The sequence below is a fragment of the Homarus americanus genome, unplaced genomic scaffold, assembly GCF_018991925.1.
Source record: "Homarus americanus isolate GMGI-L3 unplaced genomic scaffold, GMGI_Hamer_2.0 scaffold59495, whole genome shotgun sequence".
Classification (NCBI taxonomy): domain Eukaryota; kingdom Metazoa; phylum Arthropoda; class Malacostraca; order Decapoda; family Nephropidae; genus Homarus; species Homarus americanus.
In genome coordinates this window covers 962,503-985,358 of record NW_024732415.1, presented here as the reverse complement: position 1 = coordinate 985,358, position 22,856 = coordinate 962,503, and the positions used below count along the sequence as shown (strand labels likewise).

The following is a 22,856-nucleotide window of genomic DNA, read 5'->3' as shown; positions in this document are numbered from 1 at the left end:
GCCACAGGTCTTCCCATCCAAGAAGTCCGTATGGATGTCAATGAGTAGATGCATATAACCCCTACTTGCACATCTCCCTACATTAGAAGGCTTTGAGCAGTAACCTAATGTTTCCTAAGAACCTGCATCAGGAGCAATCAAACTGTACGTCTTTAATACATAAATATTCAAGGTACGACTCCTTTCTTAATATATTTTCAATTCCTATTTGTTTTTTCAATCCTCTTATTTCTGGCATAACTTCTCTCTCCAACACTTAACAAAACTAAAGACCTTTTACAGGTATGTTTTATCCTCTGGCTGTCAACTATCACCTGACACTACTGCTTCTAATAAACAAGTAATATCCTAATATCCTCTTATACAAACATAGAACAAGGAGGAGGAATCTTACAGAGAAGTACTGCTCCGCCTCGAGGGTGTCCTGTAGTTCCCTCATCTGCACATCGTCAACCGACTTCTGCGTTTTGAGTTTGTGCAGCTCCTCCTCGAGGCTTGACCGCGCCTCTTTAGCTTCTTCCAGGTCACGGATGAGTAACTTTTCTCTGGTGCGTAAGAGTGCGACCTCCGATGACTGGGCTTGGAGATCCGAGGCAATACCAGATCTCTTTTCCGTCTCTGTCTCCACTTGTTTCTGCAGAGCTTTGACCTAAAGGGGTTGAAAGTGGTTACAAAACATAAATATTCCATTTAGTTGTGCAATAATTCAAGTATATACCAAGAGGATTATCCACCTAAAAGATGAAAATGGCTTAAAAATCCTCATTCTATTTCAAAGTTCAAATGATAAATATAATATCCAACTAAGCATAATGTCAAGAGCCTATTTGTGAGTGTGTGTGTGTGTGTGTGTTTACCTTCTCGCACTCCTGCCGGTACTCTCCCTCGAGCTTGTGGAGTTGTTGCTGCAGCTGCCGGTAGTCAACGCTCAGCATGGAGTTCTGACGCTCCTTCTCCTGACTAGACGCCTCTGCCTGTTGACGTTTCTGCTTCTCTGCGTTCAGACGGTCCTGCAAGGCTGTGGATTGAAAAGGAATAACGTCAGTGGCATGAACTTGGAGAGTAGTACATATTGCATTATTCCTTGACCTCAAAAATACATAAGGGATGACCTTTGCACATTTTCACTTTTTTAACTAAATGATGAAACAATTTTACACATTTTAACTTTTAGGGGGTCACATACTGATTAAATTTGTTTGTAAATTTTTATCATTGAATACAAGTCATAGAAGAAGTTTTAAGTGAAATAATTCTAGCGAGAAGTAAATAAGTAAATACTGATCCTCTAGACATTTGTGAGGGAGGGAGAGAAAGAAAGACAGACAGACAGAGAGAAAGGAACACATCATAACCCTAGACAATATACCCCACAGGACAGCCCTAACAAGCAGAGAAGAAATCAAGCCTGACCTGCAAGAGCCTGGGCACTGGACTGGTGGTTGTGTGTCGGGGCAGCGTTGTTGGCCTCCCGTAGAGCTCTTGCCTCCTGCTCGTAACGGCTCGTCATTCCCCGTAACTCCAATTCGAGCGAGTTTCTGTCTTTCTCCAACTGTACCAGACGCTCGGACACCTTCTCGGCTTCTTTTCGAGCGACGGACTCTCTATCAAAAGCACTATCAAGCTGTGGATGGGATTGAGTGATTAGGCTTTAGTTTCCTTCCTGAACGACCATCTGAATTCTACTGTAATTACTGAACCACCATCTGACTATGATAATCACTCTCCCAAACTGCCATCCTACAGTGTAAAATTGTATACAATATAATTATAATAAATTTAATTACACTGTACTATAAGAAGCTAATTAATATATCCAAATTTAAACCATCAGAAAACATCCAGAGAAATGCTTTGTCTTTCAATATTTATATATGTTGTAAATAAATGAAGATCTGAATTTGTTTTCCCCCCAAAAATTAAAAAATAATATTTTTTTTTTTTACAAATCTTAACATAAATACAAATAAGTGGATAAACTATACATATGGTTGGGGAAAATACAATGGATATTTTTGTGAACTGCTTAACCTAAACTAACCCAACCCAACCCAACCCAACCCAACCTAATCCAACCCAATCTTCAACTTTGATCCCAAAATGTGTGAACATACTTCACTTAAGAATGGAAAAATACAATGACCCAATACCATCGACCCTGACCCCATACACCAGCGACCCTGACCCCACACCTTGGACTGTAACGCCTGTATTTTGATTTCAGCTTGTGAGACGAGATCGGCCTGATGGTTCTTATGCGATCGCTCCTGGTCCAGCTGTGTCTGTAGGTTCACCAGGTCTCTCTCTAGGGTGTCCCTCACTGACTGGACTGACGTGATCTTCTCCATGTACTCCGTCACCGAGGCGTCTTTACGTTGGTTTATCACGTTGAGCTCCGCGTTTTGTTTGCGGAGACGGGTGTTGCCGTCCGTCTCCGTCTTCAACTTCTCCTGGACTTCTTTGAGCTGTTGACGATATTTTGAGAAGGATTACGATAACTTACAAAACATTTCAAATTATTTTCTTATGTAATAGGTATAAAAAATAGATAAATATGCACTAAAATTACAGTATGTACAATAATCACAATAATTCCACAACAACAAGAATAAAACATAATAAAATTGAAAGGTAAAAATAGTTCTAATTCTCTCCACCAACACCAGACAACCAGTACAGTACAGACACACGAACCTGTTTTTCTAGCGAGTTTAGTTTATCCTCGGCGTGTTTTGCCGAGGAGAGGTCCCGGGTGCGCTTGTTCTGCTCGTCCTCCAGCTTCTTCTTCACCTCCTGGTACAGTCCGTCGAGTTTCCGTCTGCTTTCCACTTCATTGTCCGCCTGTCATGATATAGATAAAACATAAATAAATAAATAGATAAATAAATAGATAGATAGATAGATAGAGATAAAATAAATAAAAATAGTGTCCTTCATTAGTCATAATTCAATAAAATCAAAACACATAGAGCAGAACACAACAAAACCTCTATTTAAGTTTCTATATGCGAGAGTACAGTTCATTATGTCAAGGTCCAGTAGATGTCCTTATAACGGACTACATATACCTATTAGATTGACGTCCGTTTAAATGGAGGTTTTAATGTTTAATGCTGTGAGTTTTATTTTGCTTGTGAAGATAATATCAAGTTAATTCATAGAGAGTAGCTCATCTCACCTTCCTCTGAGCTTCCTTCACATCATGTTGTAACAGAGCCAACTTTCTATCCAGGTCTCGTCTCTCCTGCTGCCTCTCGAGGTCCTTCCGCGTGAGGACGTCCAACTGACTCAGCGTTACCCGGTACTTGCTGTCCAACTCCTCCGCCTGGCTCCTCTGGTGCTCCACCTCGGCGCTCAGGACGGCAATCTGGTTACTCACATCGGTGCCGTCGTTGGTCTGTGCGTGGGTGAGGGTGTGGGAGAGAAACTGCCTGTGATTAAAATTGTATGTTGGGTGTTTGCAATAAGCATCTTACGTGGTTAAATAATACTTATGGGTCAATAGAAAATCATAAGAAGTTTGTATCTTGAACAAACTAATTGGAAGAATTATACAAAACAGCCTTAACGTACTTCGGGCTCACTTCACACACTCCTAAAGCAGTATTATTGTTCTCTCTCCCACTTATTGTTCTCTCTCCCACTCCAAATGACATACAGGACAGACAGCTCATACACCACACTACATCACCCAGCTTCACACAATACAAGGGATAAATACTTCTATACATGGTGACCAAGTGGGCAATCAGCTTAAATGAAGTGGCTGAGGTGTAAGTGTCATATTTAAGGATGTGACAATAAAGACAGGGATTTCAGAGGATAAAGTCTTGAATGTAGGTTAAGAGAGTAAATGACAGCATCTTGAGCACATGTAAGCAAAGAAAATAATGAATACTCAGAATACAATATCTTGAACACAGACTCAAGAACCTATGGGATGGATTATAAGACAGAGAACCTTCAAGGAAAAGGTTGGAACTAAGATGAGTGACTTGTAGGAAATGAAAAGGGGATGACTTAAGACAACAAATAGCAGCATCCAGACACACTTGACCAAATCCCCAACTTGCATACACAGAATACAAACTAGACTCTTTATCCACCACACAATCCTTATCCACCATACACAATCCACACACCACTTAAATTTCACACAGCAGTATTCTTGATCTTCAATACCAAACCCTCAGCACGTGGGCTCGAGGAACAATGTAGTAGTAGTAGTAGTAGTAACAACACAATTAAGACAACACCCACAAAGTTATTCCAAGAAATAAATAACTAAATACAAGTGTGATCAAACATGCTATAATTCATAATCAAATCTTATGAATGTAATTGTTATATAAAAGAGAATATATAATTTGTTTTATTAAGAGAAATAAACATGCAATATACCCAGAGACAGTTGGGGCTACTTAATCTGCAATGACGAAAGAAAATAATGCACTAAAAAAATATATTATATAATTTGCAAGCCGGCACTAAAACTTTCTAACATATCCACAAGTTTATAGATATTGTATACCTAATCAAACTTCAAATCAGAACTGTAAAGAAAGAAAATGACAAGCTTCGTTAAAATGCAAAATAAAAAAATAAAATAAATCACATGCAATAAAAATCACGTCTACTCGAGGACAACGGTGGGCGATCTAGCATACGGTACCTTCAACAAATCCCATATCAATGTGTTCTGTAGGGGAGAGCACTACAGTTACCAGGTGATCCACCAGTTAGGACATCAGTAATGGCTATAATTATGCACTGTTAATTGATTTACTGTGCCAAGCTGTTATCTGTAAGCTTTCTACTACTCACTGCCACACACCCACACACGCTCATTTTGTCTTGGCGCTAAAGTACAGTATTACTACGCTGAAAACAAGATTTATTAGGTATTTTACTATTTTTTAACCTGTCACTCAAGCCATAGATTGCTTTTTATGAGTTTAATTTCGTTACACTGTACTAATTATTTTTGTCTTGTCTCCAAGTCTGCCCAAAATATGTCCAGTTATCTTTCATCAACTGGGTTAAACTAAGATATAGAATAGCAGTCTCCCTTGCTTTAACTATAAGTGCAGTGTGAGTTTGTATAAAATATTTGTATTGTACCGCTAAGTGAAACCAGTGTATGATAACCCTTGTATGAACTTACCGTCAATGTGTAATTTGTGACAGAACTCAAGAAATACATCAATAATGCCACAATAATTAATGAAGACTAATAGGTATCTTTATCTCACCTATTATCACTCCTTTCTTTAATAAAATTATACCCACACAAACTAAAGCAGCAACGTTGGTTTATTGATACTAAGCAACAGCCAATGCAAATCAGCTAGGCCTCATGCATTCTCAAAAGCTATATTTAATACCCATTCAGATCCTAAATATCTTATCAGCTTACAATCTAACTATCTTAGTATTTTTCCCCACCCATTCTTACGAGCTTATTCTTGGCATGATGTGAGGAGCTGGCATTAGCGAACATAATCATTCTTTCTTTTCTTTTACTGACATTCATTCTCTCAGTGGTGGAGTAAGTATGTACCATTATGGCATTCCATTTCCTCAACAAGACCTCTGTCCCTCCATCCATCCATCCATCAGGTTGAAGGATTTATCTATCAACAATGCACCATCTCCACAACTGATCAATAACAGTGCTACAGTTTTAGCCAAGTAACACCCAGTCGTTCTTCCTACATCCTCCATTAAATCTACTTGGTGTTTAAGGATCCTGACCATAGCCACGACTCATCTGGTGAACCTATACAGAAGTCACGCCCAACGCGGATCTCAACAACGATACTAGTCACACCAATGGGCTAGAGTCACACCAATGGGCTAGGAGGTTTTAAACAGCTCCCTATTACACACCCAGTTTAGGTTCTATCATCTAAACAGTCAATGACAAGCATGGGTTTCAAGGTGGCATTAATTTAAAGCACATCAACAGCAAGACTACTCTATGATCATTGATAAGCTGAACAAAGAAAATGGTAAACAAAAAAATTAAATTACCTTTGCTTAACATAATACTAAGTTTTTTTTCCAAGGGGTGAGGGGGGATGAGGGGGAGGGGGGGGGTTGATTACTATGAAGATGTTGAAGTTAAAGTGAAGAAATTACAAGAACTTTCCCCCACAAAATAATCTAAGTAGAGGAAGGATTTAGTGATAATTGTCCCATGCCCCCCCACCCCAATGGAAGTACAGCATCACCTGAACTATCCATAAAGGGGGGGGGGGGAGGGGAGGAGGGTAATGGAACAACTATGCCTGCCCTCAATGCTGCTGCTTCTTATTATTATTTACACTCGCACTGTTCCAATCTTTCATCAACTACACATTCTCTCTTTTCCACTTCATCTTAGCTGATTTTCCCATTTTCTTTAATTACTGTATTCTCCTTACTTCTGTCCCTCAACCCTTTTCTATTTATATAATTTCTACTTTTTTGTTTGTGTATGTATCCTAGAGGGCCCACAAACTTCCCTCTTCTCCCCAGACGTCTTGTTTCACGGTGCAAGCGAGTGGGAGAGCTGTATACATGAATGCCAAACAGGTATACACACACACACACACACACACACACACACACACACACACACACACACACACACACACACACACACACACACACACACACACACACACACACACACACACACACACACACACACACACACACACACATACTGTACTTTCCTTAACCCGTCTTGTACAACTATGAACACATACTGTACTTCCTCAGCTGTTACATCAATCTCTGTTAGTCTCAAGGTGTGGGTGGTGGCCTATGAGTGGTAGTTATTAAGTGTGGGGCAAGATGTGGTTAAGTTTGGGCAAGATGTGGTTAAGTTTGGGGCAAGATGTGGTTAAGTTTGGACAAGATGTGGTTAAGTTTGGACAAGATGTGGTTAAGTTTGGACAAGATGTGGTTAAGTTTTGGCAAGATATGGTTAGATACATTATACAAATACAGTTCCATCAAGAAGTAGCTACAGCTTTACCAACACCAAACGAATAGCATTATTAAGAGTCCTTTCAATGTTGGTATTTACCCATTCAGTACTAATACAGAGTCATTCTATTACCCGATGACCCTAAAACGATCACTACTGTACTATACTTTACAACGTGGAATAAACAACAAGAACAGAATCTGATCATAGCAGAGGCTATAAATAATCTTCGTATTGATCAAACTTAATGTTGATTTATTTAGTTCCTGTTTATCGCACAGCTTAAAAGATAATAATAATTTAGTGTTCTCGGGCAAAAAAAAATGACCCTGTACTGTCTTATGAATCGTATGGCCACAAAATATGAAGGGATGCTGACAGAGGTAAATCACAGTTACTATATATGGTACAGTAGTGTACATTTAAAATACAAACTTATGGAGAACAACATAGACCTGAAGTACAATAAGCCACGTCACCGTCAAGTTAGCGACTGGCGTTTAAACACCAAGAAACTCGTGACACTTAATATTTGGGGGGATTAATTATACCGTTTTATTAATTTTAAAAGACACTTAATATTTTAGGGGATTAATTATACTGTATTATTAAACAAATGACATGAGAATGTATGGGACACTCACCAAATTTCTTTTACCGTCCGGCTTGTCTATCGTGCTAAGTAACCTGCAGGGAGAAAATATTACACGTTATTCCTAAATATTCTGAAGTATTAATATCATTCTATCATTATTAATTTGCTATGTTAAGACTCTATGATCTTCAAATGCTTTCTTCCTGAGTGTGATTTTATTAAGCCAACAAATTAAGATTCTTCGGTGAAACCTCTATTAAACGGACAATATGGAGAGGAAAGTCCATTATATCGAGGGTCCGGTAGATGTGAACCCTATATTAAACGGATTACTGTATGGAGGTAGGAGTCCGTTATATGGAGGTCTCGGTAACACTAGACCTAGATATAATGTAACATACTCTCCTATATACTGTAATATGTTATGAGGAGGAGGAGGAGGAGGTTTCAGTGTACAGTACTGACTACATCACAGAGAGAGAGTGAGTACCGGTAGTCCTTGGAGTACGTGAAGCCAACAAATGGGAGATGGTTGCCCACGAAGGCCTTAGGGTTTGGGAAGCTCTCCTCTGGTGTGTCCTCGTTCTCCACCTCGTCAAAATTACTGGTGTCATCATCGCTCGTGAGGTCCGGAACTACTGGCGGTACACCTGTCACGTGGGGGAGTTAATTGGTTAGTTATGTACCTGGTGTAAATATTTAAGATAAAGTTACTGCTTGAATTTTCTATCATAAGACACAATATAAAGAGTTTAGTACAGTGAAACCTCTATTTAATGGACTATATGGCATGTAAAGTTCATTATATCAAGGGTCCGTTAAATGTTAAACCTCCATATAACGGACTATATGGAGAGAGAAGTCCGTTATATGGAGGTTTCACTGTGAAACAAGACAAAATATCTATATGCTGTATTAAATTCACAAGAGTGTTAAAGTCATGGAGAAAGTTACCTCAAGATGTCTACAGAAAAAGTTACCTCAAGATATCAATGGAAAAACTTACCCCAAGATGTCTACAGAAAAAGTTACCTCAAGATGGCTACAGAAAAAGTTACCTCAAGATATCAATGGAAAAACTTACCCCAAGATGTCCATGGAAAAAGTTACCTCAAGATGTCTATGGAAAAAGTTACCTCAAGATATCTTATACCATTTACCAGCAGCCCTACAATACTCATACCATAAACACTGGGAATACAATACTTACATTCTCTAATAGTGTCAAACGTCCATTGGTCATTGACGAAAAATTTGTGTCGCTTAATTTCATCTACACCGTTACCACCCAACCGCGTTAATCTGGAAGAGTTGCCGGATGATTATATTATCCACGTTTTACATCAAGCTCTGTACTATAATTGTCAACACTGTAATCCATTGATGCATAAAATATGAAAAATACCAATATGTAAATTAAGTAGGGAAAAGAAGTACAGTGGTCCCTCGGTTAACGAACGGTTCGATTAACGAAACTTCGGTTAACGAAATCTTTACAAACAACACGTTTTGTTGTGAGCATCAGCTGATCAGCTGATGGGCTAGTCTGCCAATTCAGTAATCTGTTCTATATTAACATTCATTTCCAGTGGAGTAAATATCAAGAAAGTTGTGCTCTTAATATTTTGCATTTTTTAAATTAAAATTATTACCGGTAGTCATTTTAAAATTTAGTTAACATATTGATAATACATAGCGCAGTGCAGTGTTGATTTAAATAAAATAATCTTGAATTACACCTAGTGAACTTAAAATTTTATTGGTGAAATGACTGCATCAAGCATGGGACCCCTGAAAGGTGATTTCTCCTACATCCCCACTTCTTTCTCTTCTCCCTTCTTCTTCACCCCCACTTCTAATTCCCATCGTCGTCATCATCAACCAGGAACCTTCTACATACACACCTCAAAGTAAGTGTACTTTACTGCATTTTTTTTTTTACTTTGTATGTACTTTTCGGTGAGCTGAAACCAATTACCCAATATCCTATTGAAACAATGGATTCGGTTAACGAAATTTTCGGTTAACGAACGACCCTCTGGAACGAATTGTGTTCGTTAACCGAGGGACCACTGTATTGTATCTAACAGTATAATGAGCAATTGGAGTTGAAACAGAGCCATTAACTAAGGGTTTTAATTCCACTCATATGTAACCAAAATTTTGCTGCCCCACACACACACACACCTACAATCCTCTCATTACCACACCCACACTCACTGCCACACCCGCACACACACCCACAACACTCACTGCTACACCCACACACAACCCACAACACTCACTGCTACACCCACACACACAACCCACAACACTCACTGCCACACCCTCACACCTACAATCCTCTCTCACTGGCTCACCCACAGAGCCACAAACCACACTCACTGCCACACCCGCACACACAACCCACTCACTGCCACACCCACACACACAACCCACTCACTGCCACACCCACACACACAACCCACTCACTGCCACACCCACACACACAACCCACTCACTGCCACACCCGCACACACAACCCACTCTGCCTCACCCACACACCTGTCTGTTAGGAAGCCACATATAAGACTCTTGGCTTCGGTGGAGATCTCAATATCCTCGGGAAACTTAAGGGAATTTTTATGGTCCATGATCTTGCCGTAGGTGCCAACCAGAGAGTCCGCGTAGAAGGGAGTGTCCCCTACCAACATCTCGTAGAGGAACACGCCCACCGACCACCAGTCACACTCACGGCCGTACACCCCCTCCCCGCCCTGGGACTTGAGGACCTCCGGGGAGATGTAGTCGGGGGTTCCTACGGCCGTGTCAGATCTCACCAAGCCGTCCTAGAACGAGCGTGTTTACGATGAGAGTAAACTCGCGTCGATGATAAGTCTGGTCTTCCTTTCATTAATGTTAAATCTGATCTTCAATTATTAACTTATTGATATTAACTTGGTCTTCAATTATAAACTTATCAATGTTAATTCTGGTCTACAATAATAGACTTTTACTTATGTTAACTCACCTTATCCATCTTCATACAAGTACCAAAGTCAGCCAGCTTGAGGTGACCACTACTGTCTAGGAGCATATTGTCGGGCTTCACATCTCTGCCGGGAGGGACGTGAACAACAACGAATCAGACATAAGGCAGTGTTGATTTATCGATTTATCCTAATTCTCATATTAAAATCCTATTGGCTGCCATATAAGAAATAAAGCTTTAAAATTGACAATATCCAAAATAAGTGAGGAACCATCAGAAGTTAATTTAATGGCGAACCAATACAATGGCTGTAAGACACTGACAATGATAAAGGTTACAGTACTAGTTACATAACCCTGAAATAATTATCAGTTTGCAATGACAGGAGCCCACCATTATATAACCTTACAATAACCATAACCCTTAGAAGATGAGTGGACAAAACTAGCATCCTCAAAGGGTTAACCATCATCCTCAAAGGGTTAATCCATCGTCCTCAAAGGGTTAAAATCAATAACGTACTACTCACAATTATATAACCTTACAATAGCCTTAAAATCAGTACCTCAGTCATAATAAACACACCATTACCCACCTGTGAACGAAACCCATGGAGTGAATGGCATCAAGAGCCAACACAACTTCTGCACAAAAGAACTTGGCCCATTTCTCGGGGACGTCATAATTGGACATGAGGTTAACGAGATCACCACCTGTACGCAGAAGGAGAGAGAGGTCACACGATCGTTAGGACTCGGAGAATTATGAAGTAAAGGTTAAAGATACTTGTATATAGAGAGAGAGAAGTAAACTAATTAGTGTGAATATATTTGAGAAGACTCCCTGATGTTTGTTTTCTAACTGATAATAAAGGCAAAAGTACGGAGGGAGGGAGGGAGGGAGAGAATCCTTAGCCACTGGTTAAAGCTTAAATGAATCAAACTAACCCACTCGATAACCACTATAGTATACCATCCACCACCACCTAACCTAACCCAACCCAACCCAACCACCTCACCTGGCATGTAATCCATCACCATGTACAGGAACTTAGAATCTTGGAACGCAAAATGTAGTTGGACGATCCACTCCGAATTAGCGTGGGCCATGATGTCTCGCTCCTCCCAGAAAAAGGCGGAGTCCGATCTTTTAATCATTTCAAATTTACTTAATAGTTTCATTGCATAGACCTGAAGAGAGAGAGAGAGAGAATACTGATGAAAATAAAGCCATATTATGTATTGGAAATTAATTATATAACAGAAAGACCTAGATTACGTAGTAGCAATTAATTATACAAACAGGAGAACAACAGAAATAAGACCCCACATAATGTAGTAATGAATTATTCAAACAGAAACATAACAGGAAGACTCACATAATGTACTACCCAATGAATGACACCTAACAGATAAAACACAAGACAAAACAGTTCACACATTGACCCTAACTTCAAGAGACTTACCTTTTTAGTAAATCTATGTCTAACAAGCTGAACTTCACCAAATGCCCCTCTCCCGATGACTTTGATATTTGTGAAATCTTCCGCCCGCATTCGCAATAACTCCACATCCAATATGGACTCCCGATCTGTACAGAGGGAGAAAGGAGGAGAATTTTTTATGATTATTCAGATGCTATGATTCGTCGTTTGGTATATATATATAAAAGCTCTGGGGGTTGGCATTGCGTATTTCTTGTCAGATATTGTTTTTTACTTTTTGGGGGAACACAGCTTTAACATTAATCAACAGGTAGAACAGTAAATAGGTATTTCTGGTATTAGAAGATAAAGGGATAATGGTAGATACTGGGACATACAAATGGTAAAAGGGCCAAGGGAAGGTACTTAAAAGATAACCCATTTACATTTGGAGTGGTGGGCTGTAGTTGCCAACCCTAAGACCTGAGAGCGATACTATGATTGATTAAGTAATACAAGTGCTAAGTAGACGTTGCAACATTTAACAAGAGGTACATACAACACTCTGATACCACTAACGAGGTTCTTTCTGAATTAAAATTATCTATAACACAAATCTAATATTTCATGGATCAAGTTTCTATCTCCCAAAAAATTTAAATCCGACAAAATAATGAAAATAATGACAAATATCACCCTTGTGTATCTACCATTAACGAGCACTGAGGCAAAGAACCCCTACAGCCTTTACATATATCACCTCCAGCAGTAGTTTGACCATTGGTACCCCCCCACAGCCCCCTGGGATGGGTAAGCATAATCTGGGGCGTTGATATGACAAAGAACAGCTCTGTGTACATCATCACTGCCGGTAACATTCCTCCAGCAATGTCTGGCTGCATGATGAAACTCACATCTCATGGGGTGGTGGAGAGCTCAGTGTTACCAACTCCCACCCACCCCTCTAGTTCTCACCATACCTTTACTATGTCATGGCTATACTGTACTCTCTTCCTACACCTATCACTCCATCTTTAACGATTTTTTTACCGCTATGGTGACTAAAAAAAACATTCTAATTTTACATGACTGTCAGGCTTTCCCACACCCATTATTAGTTATTCCATATATACCTGTGATACTAAGTCATATATAAATTCAACAGAAATACCAATATGTTTCTAAATTAAGAATATTCCCAGTTGCTTATAACACTATGTCACAGATTCCAAAATGACAAACTAAAACCTATTGTATTAAGATTCAAAAAATTATAAAACTGTGGGTCATTCACTTTTTAAATGTTTCAATTAATTCCCTTGATTACTGGTAATATAAAATACTGCAGGTATAAATTTCAATATGGAAAATATTTTAAACAATTCCTTGAGATTCTTTTCATGACATAATAAAAAACAAATACTTTAGAAATATAACAGTACAGGACAATGATAGAAATAGTTACTGTATATGTTTTGGAAAGAAGATTCATCATGCAAGTAATATAGACTAATAACACACAACGTACATCTGTTAAGGAAAGCATCGACATTCTTATTTCTCCTGATGGCCTGATGATCGCAGTCAGCGACCATCGCCTGCACTGCGTCCTGAGAACATAAAAAAGTCAGGGTTAGCGGTAACGTGGTTCAGACATCCGGGTTAATAATAATGCCGTTATTTCTGATCACAAGTCATGTTCTGTAGAAGTAAACTGTATGCTGTATGCTCATGTGCCATATTCTGTAATCCTGCCCCATATATTCTGTACCTTTATATATACCGGTACTTGACATTTGTTAAGTGTAATGGAGCAAAATGGATGTGAACTATGAGAAAATGTAATAAGACTGGTTAATGTCTGTCAGATCACATGAAGATTAGGCACCCCAACTTAATTCACCAGACGATTTTGCTGACAACTTAATGCTACCTGGGGGGTTAGGGGAGATAAGGATTAGATTTGATTAGATTAGGTTAGCATTAGAGCATTTAATCATGTGGTGAAATAAGCCAGGGTAGGGTGTCTAATCTTCAGGTGACCCATATGACTTACGAGAGAGAGCCACAACAGGAAGCTATGGGGTTCGTTTCTTACCAAGAGTGAGTCGACATTGACGATGCCTCGAGGGTCCCGTAGTTGAGCTTCAAGTTCACGGAGCCGCTGTAGACGGTCACTGTCCGTGATTGATTCCATCACTGTCGGGGATAAACACAAACTAAGTACACGAACATAAAAAAAAAGGGCATATTTATGTATTTTATTGACTCATTTATTTATCTTTCTCTTTTTTATAAACTGAAGGATGTGCAATGTTGCCATGATTGTTGAATATTTACTGTAGTGTACATGGAGGGGGTATTGTATTAAAAGACCACCTAAAAGGAAGAGACGGAGAGGGAAGAGAGGCCTAAGCACGACTCATAATGACATCGAGTACTGTAGCTACATATGGGAGAATGATCAGAGTTCCTTTACGTATGACAATGCTGTGGAGGGTGATTCAAGAGACATGTACGTACAATACCGTATACACACACGTCAGCACAGGACAGGTACAGTAAATGAGTTTGGAAAAGTGTGTGGCGGGTGAGAGATCATAACAAACATAAACAATAATAAAAATATAGAATACGAAGATTAATTTCAATGGAGATAGAACGGAGGAGGTGAGGTTTTAGCGAATAGATCAACGAATGGAATAAAATGATGACACAGTGAATAACAGAATAACCGAGGAAATGAAAGAAATAAAATAGGTACGAGAACATAGAGAAACATGAGACGAGAGAGAATTATCAAGTGGGTTATTTTAAAGAAAGAAAGATGGGGTTTATGTACAGGGTATCGGAACATCTAAGCCTGTAGTACTGTATGGGTCTGCAGGACATACTCTAGTTGTAACAGGATTAACCAAGCAAGAGGCAACAGATATAAAATACTTGAGACCGACATATTGGACCACTGAACACCGAGAATAAATACAAGACCATTAAAAATAAAGAGATATGGAAGTAATAGAATTGTTGGGAAGAAAGATCAGAGTTTGCTGATGGTATTGAACAAGTGGTAAGAGAATTATAGTAAAAAAGGAAAAAAATAAATGTTGGATGGTTGATGACAAGAACAGGGTGATGGATATATTAGATGCGGAGGTGGAGATGGACCTCTAGGAAGCAACAGTGAGTAGGGATGAGTTGGGGAGCAAGGCATCGAGTGACTTTTGGGGGGAAGGATGTGCTGGTGATGGGTGATGCCGTGATGGGTGAGACAACAGCAGTATACCAGAAGAATAATTTTCAGTAGGGAGAACCAGAGTGCTCAGAACGCATCTTTTACAGCAGTCATCATTATCATCGCCATTAACAATATTTTACTGCCCTTTTCCAAGCTTGTGTCAGTAAGGGTTAGCTGCATTATGTGACGGCAGTTCTCTATGCTATATATGTAGTCTTTTCAAGTTTCTTTTGTCAGGTTCTTAACTCTTATTATCATTTCTTACAATCTCTCTCTGTCATTCTTGGCCTGCCACTACCTCTCCTCCCCTCCATAATTAGACCCATACATCTTTTGACACAATTTATCTCATCCATTCTCTCAACATGCCCAAACCATATCAACATCTACTCAGAACTTCACCAATATTCTCAGTACCCAGCTGCCCTCTTAGCTCTGAATTTCAGTATCACATTACACATCCACCTCACCATTCCCATTTCAGCTCACTCAAGGCTGCTTATATTATCCTTATTACCAACAGTGAGAAAGAATGAATCACAGTGTATAAAGGAAAATTAATTACTCTAATCTTTAATACTGTTTCTCCTCTCCTGTCATCTGTATAACTTCAACACCATGGATTTGGGCTGTGTTTTAGTGTAGGTGGTCAAGGAAATTCTACCCAGGGATAACAACATTTTAAAACAATTATTCACTTCCAATACAATGTACAAATATTCGTGTTTAGTAACTGGGGGGGGGGGGAGGCTATTTGTCTTTAACCCCCCCTGTTTTAAATTCTACAATGACAGATTATAATACAGCTACTTGAAAAATCTTCTCCCCCATCATCACAGATACACAGATCATAAAACTCCGGCATCAGAAATGTTCGTGACTGAGCAGCACTTTCAAGGATTTCTGATTTTTTTCCTCATTTCTGAATACAAACATTAATCAATATACATCATACAACACATTAAATGTATAATGAAAAGCAATAGTACAGTACAGTTGTCAGGAGGGTGAAGTGAGTAGTTATCTCAGAGTGTAGGTCAATTATACTCCTCTGGCAACCCATCTTAAAGCAATGACAAAACACTCATACACTGAACACACTTATAAACGGTTTCAATGATATATAAACACTAACCTAACCTCAAATACTGTACATATTAAACACAACTTAATATAGCAAGTATACTGTATTCAGAAACTCTACTCATTGATTCTATGGTACCTTGTTTAAATATCAATCAATCAATCAATCAATCCATCAATTAAGCAATCAAAAGTGTCATACTTATATCTGAAGGTTGGCAGCCACAGTCCTCTACCCTTTAAATGTTACTGAGCTATTAGGATAGGTTAGGATAGGTTAGGTTTCGATATCTACATACAGGGGTGATCGAAACTAAGATTTTGCCAATAAAATACCTTCATCTATGCCACTGCCTACAGGTACAGTGTAAAACGTGAGGCAGAGAGAATACAAAGGTGACTCAGTATACAAGGGTGTGACAGTGTACAAAATTATGACAGTATACAAAGGTAAATGTATTTAAAGTAACAAAGGTATAGCAATGTACAGGTGTATAGCATGTACAGTATACAAATATGTACAGTTAACAGTGTATAAATGTATAGCACAATATAATGTTGTGGCATAGTGGATGATAGTGTGGCATAGTGGATGATAGTGTGGCATAGTGGATGATAGTGAGTCATAGTGGATGATAGTGTGGCATAGTGGATGATAGTGTGGCATAGTGGATGATAGTGTGGCATAGTGGATAACAGTGTGGCATAGTGGATAATAGTGGCATAGTATACAGTAGAGTGATATAAAAGGTGTGGTATAATTTATTACAGTGAAATACAGTGTAGAAAGGTACAATGAAGTATACATATATAAAATACAGATAATTGTGTCAGTGTATAAGTGTCAGTGTATAAGTATGTCAGTGTACAAAGTTTCAGGACATACACACATACATCACAGTGTTCAATGGTGTGACTAAAAATAAAAATAAATGATGTGGCAGAGAGTTTACAAAGGTGTGGCATAGAGTTTACAAAGGTGTGGCATAGAGTTTACAAAGGTGTGACCAGCTGAGACAACCCCATATCAAGGTACTGCCACTACCACACATAAAACTTCCCTCTCTCCTCCTCGTCCTATGGCTGACAGATCCCTCACACACATCCCTATCAGGAGTAACTACACATTCTAGTCATTCCTCAACTCATGTGTGGGTTTATAATCATCCTGTAGGAATTATAAACAAGAAAATACAATGATTAGTCATAAGATACTTCGAGCTGGCCACCCCCCCCTCCCCACCCTACCACCTCGCACCTGTCAAATCCATCCCAACACTCGCTAATAAACGCACCTGACAACCAAACCACTTCACCATCATGCCTTAAACCTGCCTCAGAAAACACTCATATCGGTTATAAGTGTCACAGTCATGCCGGTAACAGGAACGTGAAAATTAAACCCCAGCTAAATCCAAGTGACCGACAAAGTTGAAATGTTTGTGTTTGGGGCGAGTCTCCAAGGCTCGTGTTGGGCCTCTCTTCCCTTATTTTACTACTGTTACCACTTACTTGTCACATTTCCTGTCACATCATCTAAAGCTCAGGGTGTGGACGTGGCTTGATATCAACAGAGAGGCTTTACAGAGGTATAAAATAATAAATAAGAAGCCATCCTTCGCCACAGTCACACATTAATATGGCCGTAACCAACTAACCTTACCCACCATGCACCTCGGCCCCTCAGGCTCTCCACACACGCCCGCCAACTTCAAATCCTCGTACCAGGATATCTTTACCCTTTTCGTCTATTAAAACACCTAAATACATTAAATACGAACTAAAATGATGCAATTTGAATCTATCATAACTTTCTGATAGGTGAAATAATCCTCATAACCTGTACTACATTGATAAATCAATTAATATTGAAAGAAATTATTACAGAAGCTATTCACTTTCTTATCTACACTACTACTAATAATAATACTTAAGACATTATTATCTAACTGAATATAATACGTAATATATAATACACACCATAACAGACGAGAATTAATACAGTAATCAAGCATTAATATAACACACATATACCAAATCTTTCCTCGTACCAAATAAACAGGAATTCCTAAATATGCACCATCACTCTTTAAGTAATAGGTAGAAAACATGAAAGAAAAATTGATTTATCTAATCCATTATAGTACTCTCTTATCACTTATTACTCTCATTAACTTATAAATTTAATAACATTGTTTTTTTTCAAGTTGGACCCGAGTTCTTAAGGGTTCTTATGATAAAAATATCTGGTAACTCAAATGCAAAAAAAAAAAAATCACTATGCATTGCAAGATCGACTTAAGCTAAGGTAACAAACACAATTATAGAGATATTTTTCTTTAACTAGAAGACAAAATTAAAGTAAAGAATATTTTCCAAACATAATTTTATTTTAGTTTTGTTTCTTAACAAAAATGTAAGATAAGGCGTCGCAGTGGAAATATGATGCAATTTCTTTTTACTTTTAGTTATGTTTTAACTTAACCTAATCTTTTAAAACACACACACACACATATGGATATGATGTTTATATATCGTACAAACACCCATTACCAGTAGATATCGTTATGTATATACTTTCAAAACATTACATAAAAAATTTTCTAGGTTATATAATCATCTCTTTTTTATTTTTTTTGAGAGGAAATACGTGTTGTTCACAACCGGATGAAAAACACTACCGGTATTATCACCAGGATGACTCAGTACACTTCCTGAGCCACCCACCATCAGCCCACCTTTGACTGGGGGGGGATCATGGGACTCGCTTGCTGGGTATGTCACTGGATCTCCCAGCAGGAACTATGCACGTAGGTTCCAATGTTTTATTCTTTCATATAAAACATTGGAATCTATTTACGCCTCGTATCTACTCACCAGAAAGTCTCCTTAAATCCTGATAACCGAATCCAAACCTGTTTTTATCTACTGTACAGTCAATCCCAAAAAACCCATAATTATATCATGTTCTTAATAATAAAAAAATCATAAATACTGCAACAACAAAATCCCTCTATCGTCTAATTGTGTTCTGAACAATAAATTATTCCAAATATCCTTTTACATATTAACAAGATAAAAATTCGTAGGTAAACACAATCACTGTAGCCCATTGATAAGTTTGCCCTTAAGTTTACGGTTTAGGGAGAATGGGTCCGGTTATGTGATGTAGTGTCTGCAGGTGATAGGCGTGAGCTGTATAGATAAGGATATTAATCTTACTGTGTGTGTGTGTGTGTGTGTGTGTGTGTGTGTGTGTGTGTGTGTGTGTGTGTGTGTGTGTGTGTGTGTGTGTGTGTGTGTGTGTGTGTGTGAGTGTGTGTGTGTGTGTGTGTGTGAGTGTGTGTGTGTGTGTGTGTGAGTGTGTGTGTGTGTGTGTGTGTGTGTGTGTGTGTGAGTGTGTGTGTGTGTGTGTGTGTGGGTGTGTGTGTGTGTGTGAGTGTGTGTGTGTGTGTGTGTGTGTGTGTGTGTGTGAGTGTGTGTGTGTGTGTGTGTGTGTGTAGAAAAGTCGTTATAGAGAAATAGCCAACGGTGTGCACGAAACCTCTAATAAAAAATAATTACACATCACAAATTCAATCTATACATGAATACTATGAATATATATATATATATATATATATATATATATATATATATATATATATATATATATATATATATATATATATATATGTATAAATATAATACATATATGTAAACACACACACATAATCAAACACCGGGATTACTATACATAACTCCTCGTCGTTAATGGTAAATATACAAATATAAGATTAAACAAACAATTAATGTCGTCAAATACAAAACAAAGCCTCGTCTCATTCGTCTCTTGTCTTCTCAAGGATGATCATACTGACCGTCATAAAGGTTACGTTGTTACTCATAGACTGATAAGCTGTGTTACTAAAAGCTGGGGTGGCTAATCATCAGGTGAAATAAGCTGGGGTGGCTAATCTTCAGGTGATTTCTTTAATATTAATCACAGACCTTGGCCATAATAATATTTAACCATGAAGTAACTGTATAATTCGTTAGGTTAGGTTCAAGTCGTCAGATTAAGGTTAGGTTTGGTTGGGTTAAGTTAGGTTAGATTAGGTTAGAGTAAGGTCAGGTTAAGGTTACGTTAAGATTACTAGGTTCAGGTTAGATTAGGTTAATATTTGTTGGAGTTTTACCACCAAAATATTCCTCTAACCGACCCAACACACCTCACAGCGATTCTGGTTCCCGTTGTTAACATTTACTGAGACAACAGGTATGCATTACTCAACTAAACCTCCCATAGGGCCGTAAGTAACGCAACAAATAAATTCTTGTAATAAAAACAATATGGATTAATATAAAAAAGTATTCTTATTAATATAAATAATCAGATCATATTAATATTCCACTTGCTAACAAGAGAATGTCATTTACTTTAATATTCGTCGATTATATATATATATATATATATATATATATATATATATATATATATATATATATATATATATATATATATATATATAAATCCGTTCTACTTAAACAAATAAATAAATAAATATAAAAACTACACCCGTATATTTTCCAGCGAATTTAGTCGATAAATCCACCAATTAGAGGCCGTTGCTCAATACCTGTTGTCCAAAAATATTAACAACAGGTACCAGCCTACTCGAGACTGGTTCCATATGACTAATGTTTGTGAACAACATGTATGGACCGATGGAACTTCAGTAGAGAACATAAATGGATATAATTTTTTTTATGATTCTTATTATAATTTCAGAGAAAAACAAGACGATTTTCATCTATGACATTTTTGGTATATTTCACCCATAACCGAGATATCGGGAGTTGAAATGCGGTGGAGAGAAATGGCGAATTTTGAATTACTTACTAATATGTTCGGACACAAATAAGACGATTTTCTTCTATGAAATTTTTCTCTAAATTTACCCACAACCGAGATACTACTGACTTGATAACAAAAACCAGACCTGCATAATCTTGTCGAACCACTCTAGGTGGTTTGAGTGCTCGGTGCCTGAGGTGAAACACACCCTAGAGTAATTTGTACATAGTTACTGTTCACTCGAGAGTGCATTTTACCATCAGGTGAGATGCACTCTAGAGTGTTGTTAACCCTAGTAGAGTGCCTCTCACCTGATGGTAAAACACAGCTATATTCTTTTACTTAAGTTCCCCCTCAATTATCTTGACCTAAATTTTCTTTAAGAGAAATTTTGTTAGAGGTAAACAATATCATTTTGCTGTTTACTAACGTCAAACAAGTAAACATTGGTTCAGCAGATCTAGTATTTCCAGAACTTCTTGACAAATTTAATTAAATATTAAATAACACAGTAACATTATACGCAAGTCAGCGAAGGTATTAATGACTTAGTATCAGTTAACATTGACTATATAATATTTCCAACGCCAAGGGCTTATTTTCACACAGTATATTAAGCAGTACAGTTTCTAATGCATTTCTCTAATTAATATATTCACGTCACTTGTGTTGTTTCCCTGAGGTGATTAGGTAATGTGATGGGTCAGTGAGATTGGTAACTGCATTTTTTCTGTATGTTTGTGTTCGTTTTTATCTGTGTGTGTGTGTGTGTGTGTGTGTGTGTGTGTGTGTGTGTGTGTGTGTCTGAGTGGTATGCGTGTATGATTGCTTGGTGTGCGTGTATGAGTAGTGTGCGTGTGTCTGTTTGTCTGTAAGTGAAGGTATGCGTGTATGAGTGAAGGTTTGCGTGTGTGATGTGTGTGTGGGTTTGCGTGTGTGAGTGAAGTTTGCGTGTGTGAGTGAAGTGGTATGTGTGTGTGTAGTGAAGGTTTGCGTGTGTGAGTGAAGGTATGCGTGTATGAGTGAAGGTATGCGTGTGTGAGTGAAGGTGTGCGTGTGTGAGTGAAGGTTTGCGTGTGAGTGAAGGCATGCGTGTGTGAGCGAAGGTGTGCGTGTGTGAGCGAAGGTGTGCGTGTGTGAGTGAAGGTGTGCGTGTGTGAGTGAAGGTGTGCGTGGTGTGTGAGACAGGAGCTAAGGGTGGGGGTGCATGATGACACTTGTCGGGGCTTATGTTTTGCTAACTGTTGTACATTTATCTGTGAGAATAATATATTAGTCTAAGTATTTATAACACACATAGTATACTGTTTTTTTGTGTATTAATTCACAACCAAGTCAATTCTTTATAACCTAACCTAATTCATTATTGGTATTCATGTACAAACAAAATAAGCTACCCTTGTCATTTTTTGTAATGTATAAGTATACATAGCTTGGTGTCGTAGAACAATATTTACTTTAGTTTTGGACATATGGGAACAGGTTTTCATACCATAAACATGACCATTCATAAAACAGAGTTCTCATGTCTGATAGTTTGTATAAAATTAAGTAAATAAATCAATCAGTAACTAATTTAGAAAAAACAAATATAATAAATGAATGAATAGTTAGTTTACTGTTGATTTGAGGACGATTTTTTATTTAGTAAAAAATCAATAACTTGGGGCTAGGTGACCTAGGCAGGGGGCGTGAATATAAAGAAGGCAAACTGGCGCGTTGTTGTGCCTACT

At 38.1% G+C, this 22,856-nt stretch overlaps 1 protein-coding gene across 4 annotated transcripts in view; it reads right to left on the bottom strand.

Annotated features, from left to right (window-relative positions):
* Positions 1 to 17,929, bottom strand: part of LOC121868539 (rho-associated protein kinase 2-like) — a 30,145-nt gene extending 12,216 nt beyond the window's left edge. For 3 of the 4 annotated variants that reach the window (XR_006089417.1, XM_042369249.1, XM_042369247.1), the window contains exons 1-18: positions 17,799 to 17,929; positions 14,064 to 14,164; positions 13,494 to 13,575; positions 12,008 to 12,132; positions 11,561 to 11,732; positions 11,138 to 11,255; positions 10,582 to 10,666; positions 10,116 to 10,399; positions 8,782 to 8,873; positions 8,062 to 8,221; positions 7,621 to 7,663; positions 4,673 to 4,699; positions 3,179 to 3,397; positions 2,695 to 2,841; positions 2,193 to 2,465; positions 1,414 to 1,624; positions 858 to 1,018; positions 395 to 649 (exon numbers count right to left, since the gene is read on the bottom strand). Coding sequence is in view for 3 of the 4 variants with exons in the window: in XM_042369249.1 (XP_042225183.1) it covers positions 395 to 649; positions 858 to 1,018; positions 1,414 to 1,624; positions 2,193 to 2,465; positions 2,695 to 2,841; positions 3,179 to 3,397; positions 4,673 to 4,699; positions 7,621 to 7,663; positions 8,062 to 8,221; positions 8,782 to 8,873; positions 10,116 to 10,399; positions 10,582 to 10,666; positions 11,138 to 11,255; positions 11,561 to 11,732; positions 12,008 to 12,132; positions 13,494 to 13,575; positions 14,064 to 14,164; position 17,799 (2,556 nt within the window). In the remaining variant the exon portion in view is untranslated. The remainder of the gene's footprint in view (positions 1 to 394; positions 650 to 857; positions 1,019 to 1,413; positions 1,625 to 2,192; positions 2,466 to 2,694; positions 2,842 to 3,178; positions 3,398 to 4,672; positions 4,700 to 7,620; positions 7,664 to 8,061; positions 8,222 to 8,781; positions 8,874 to 10,115; positions 10,400 to 10,581; positions 10,667 to 11,137; positions 11,256 to 11,560; positions 11,733 to 12,007; positions 12,133 to 13,493; positions 13,576 to 14,063; positions 14,165 to 17,798) is intronic. The other variant, XM_042369248.1, reaches the window with a different exon arrangement.
* Positions 17,930 to 22,856: the final 4,927 nt, after the last annotated feature.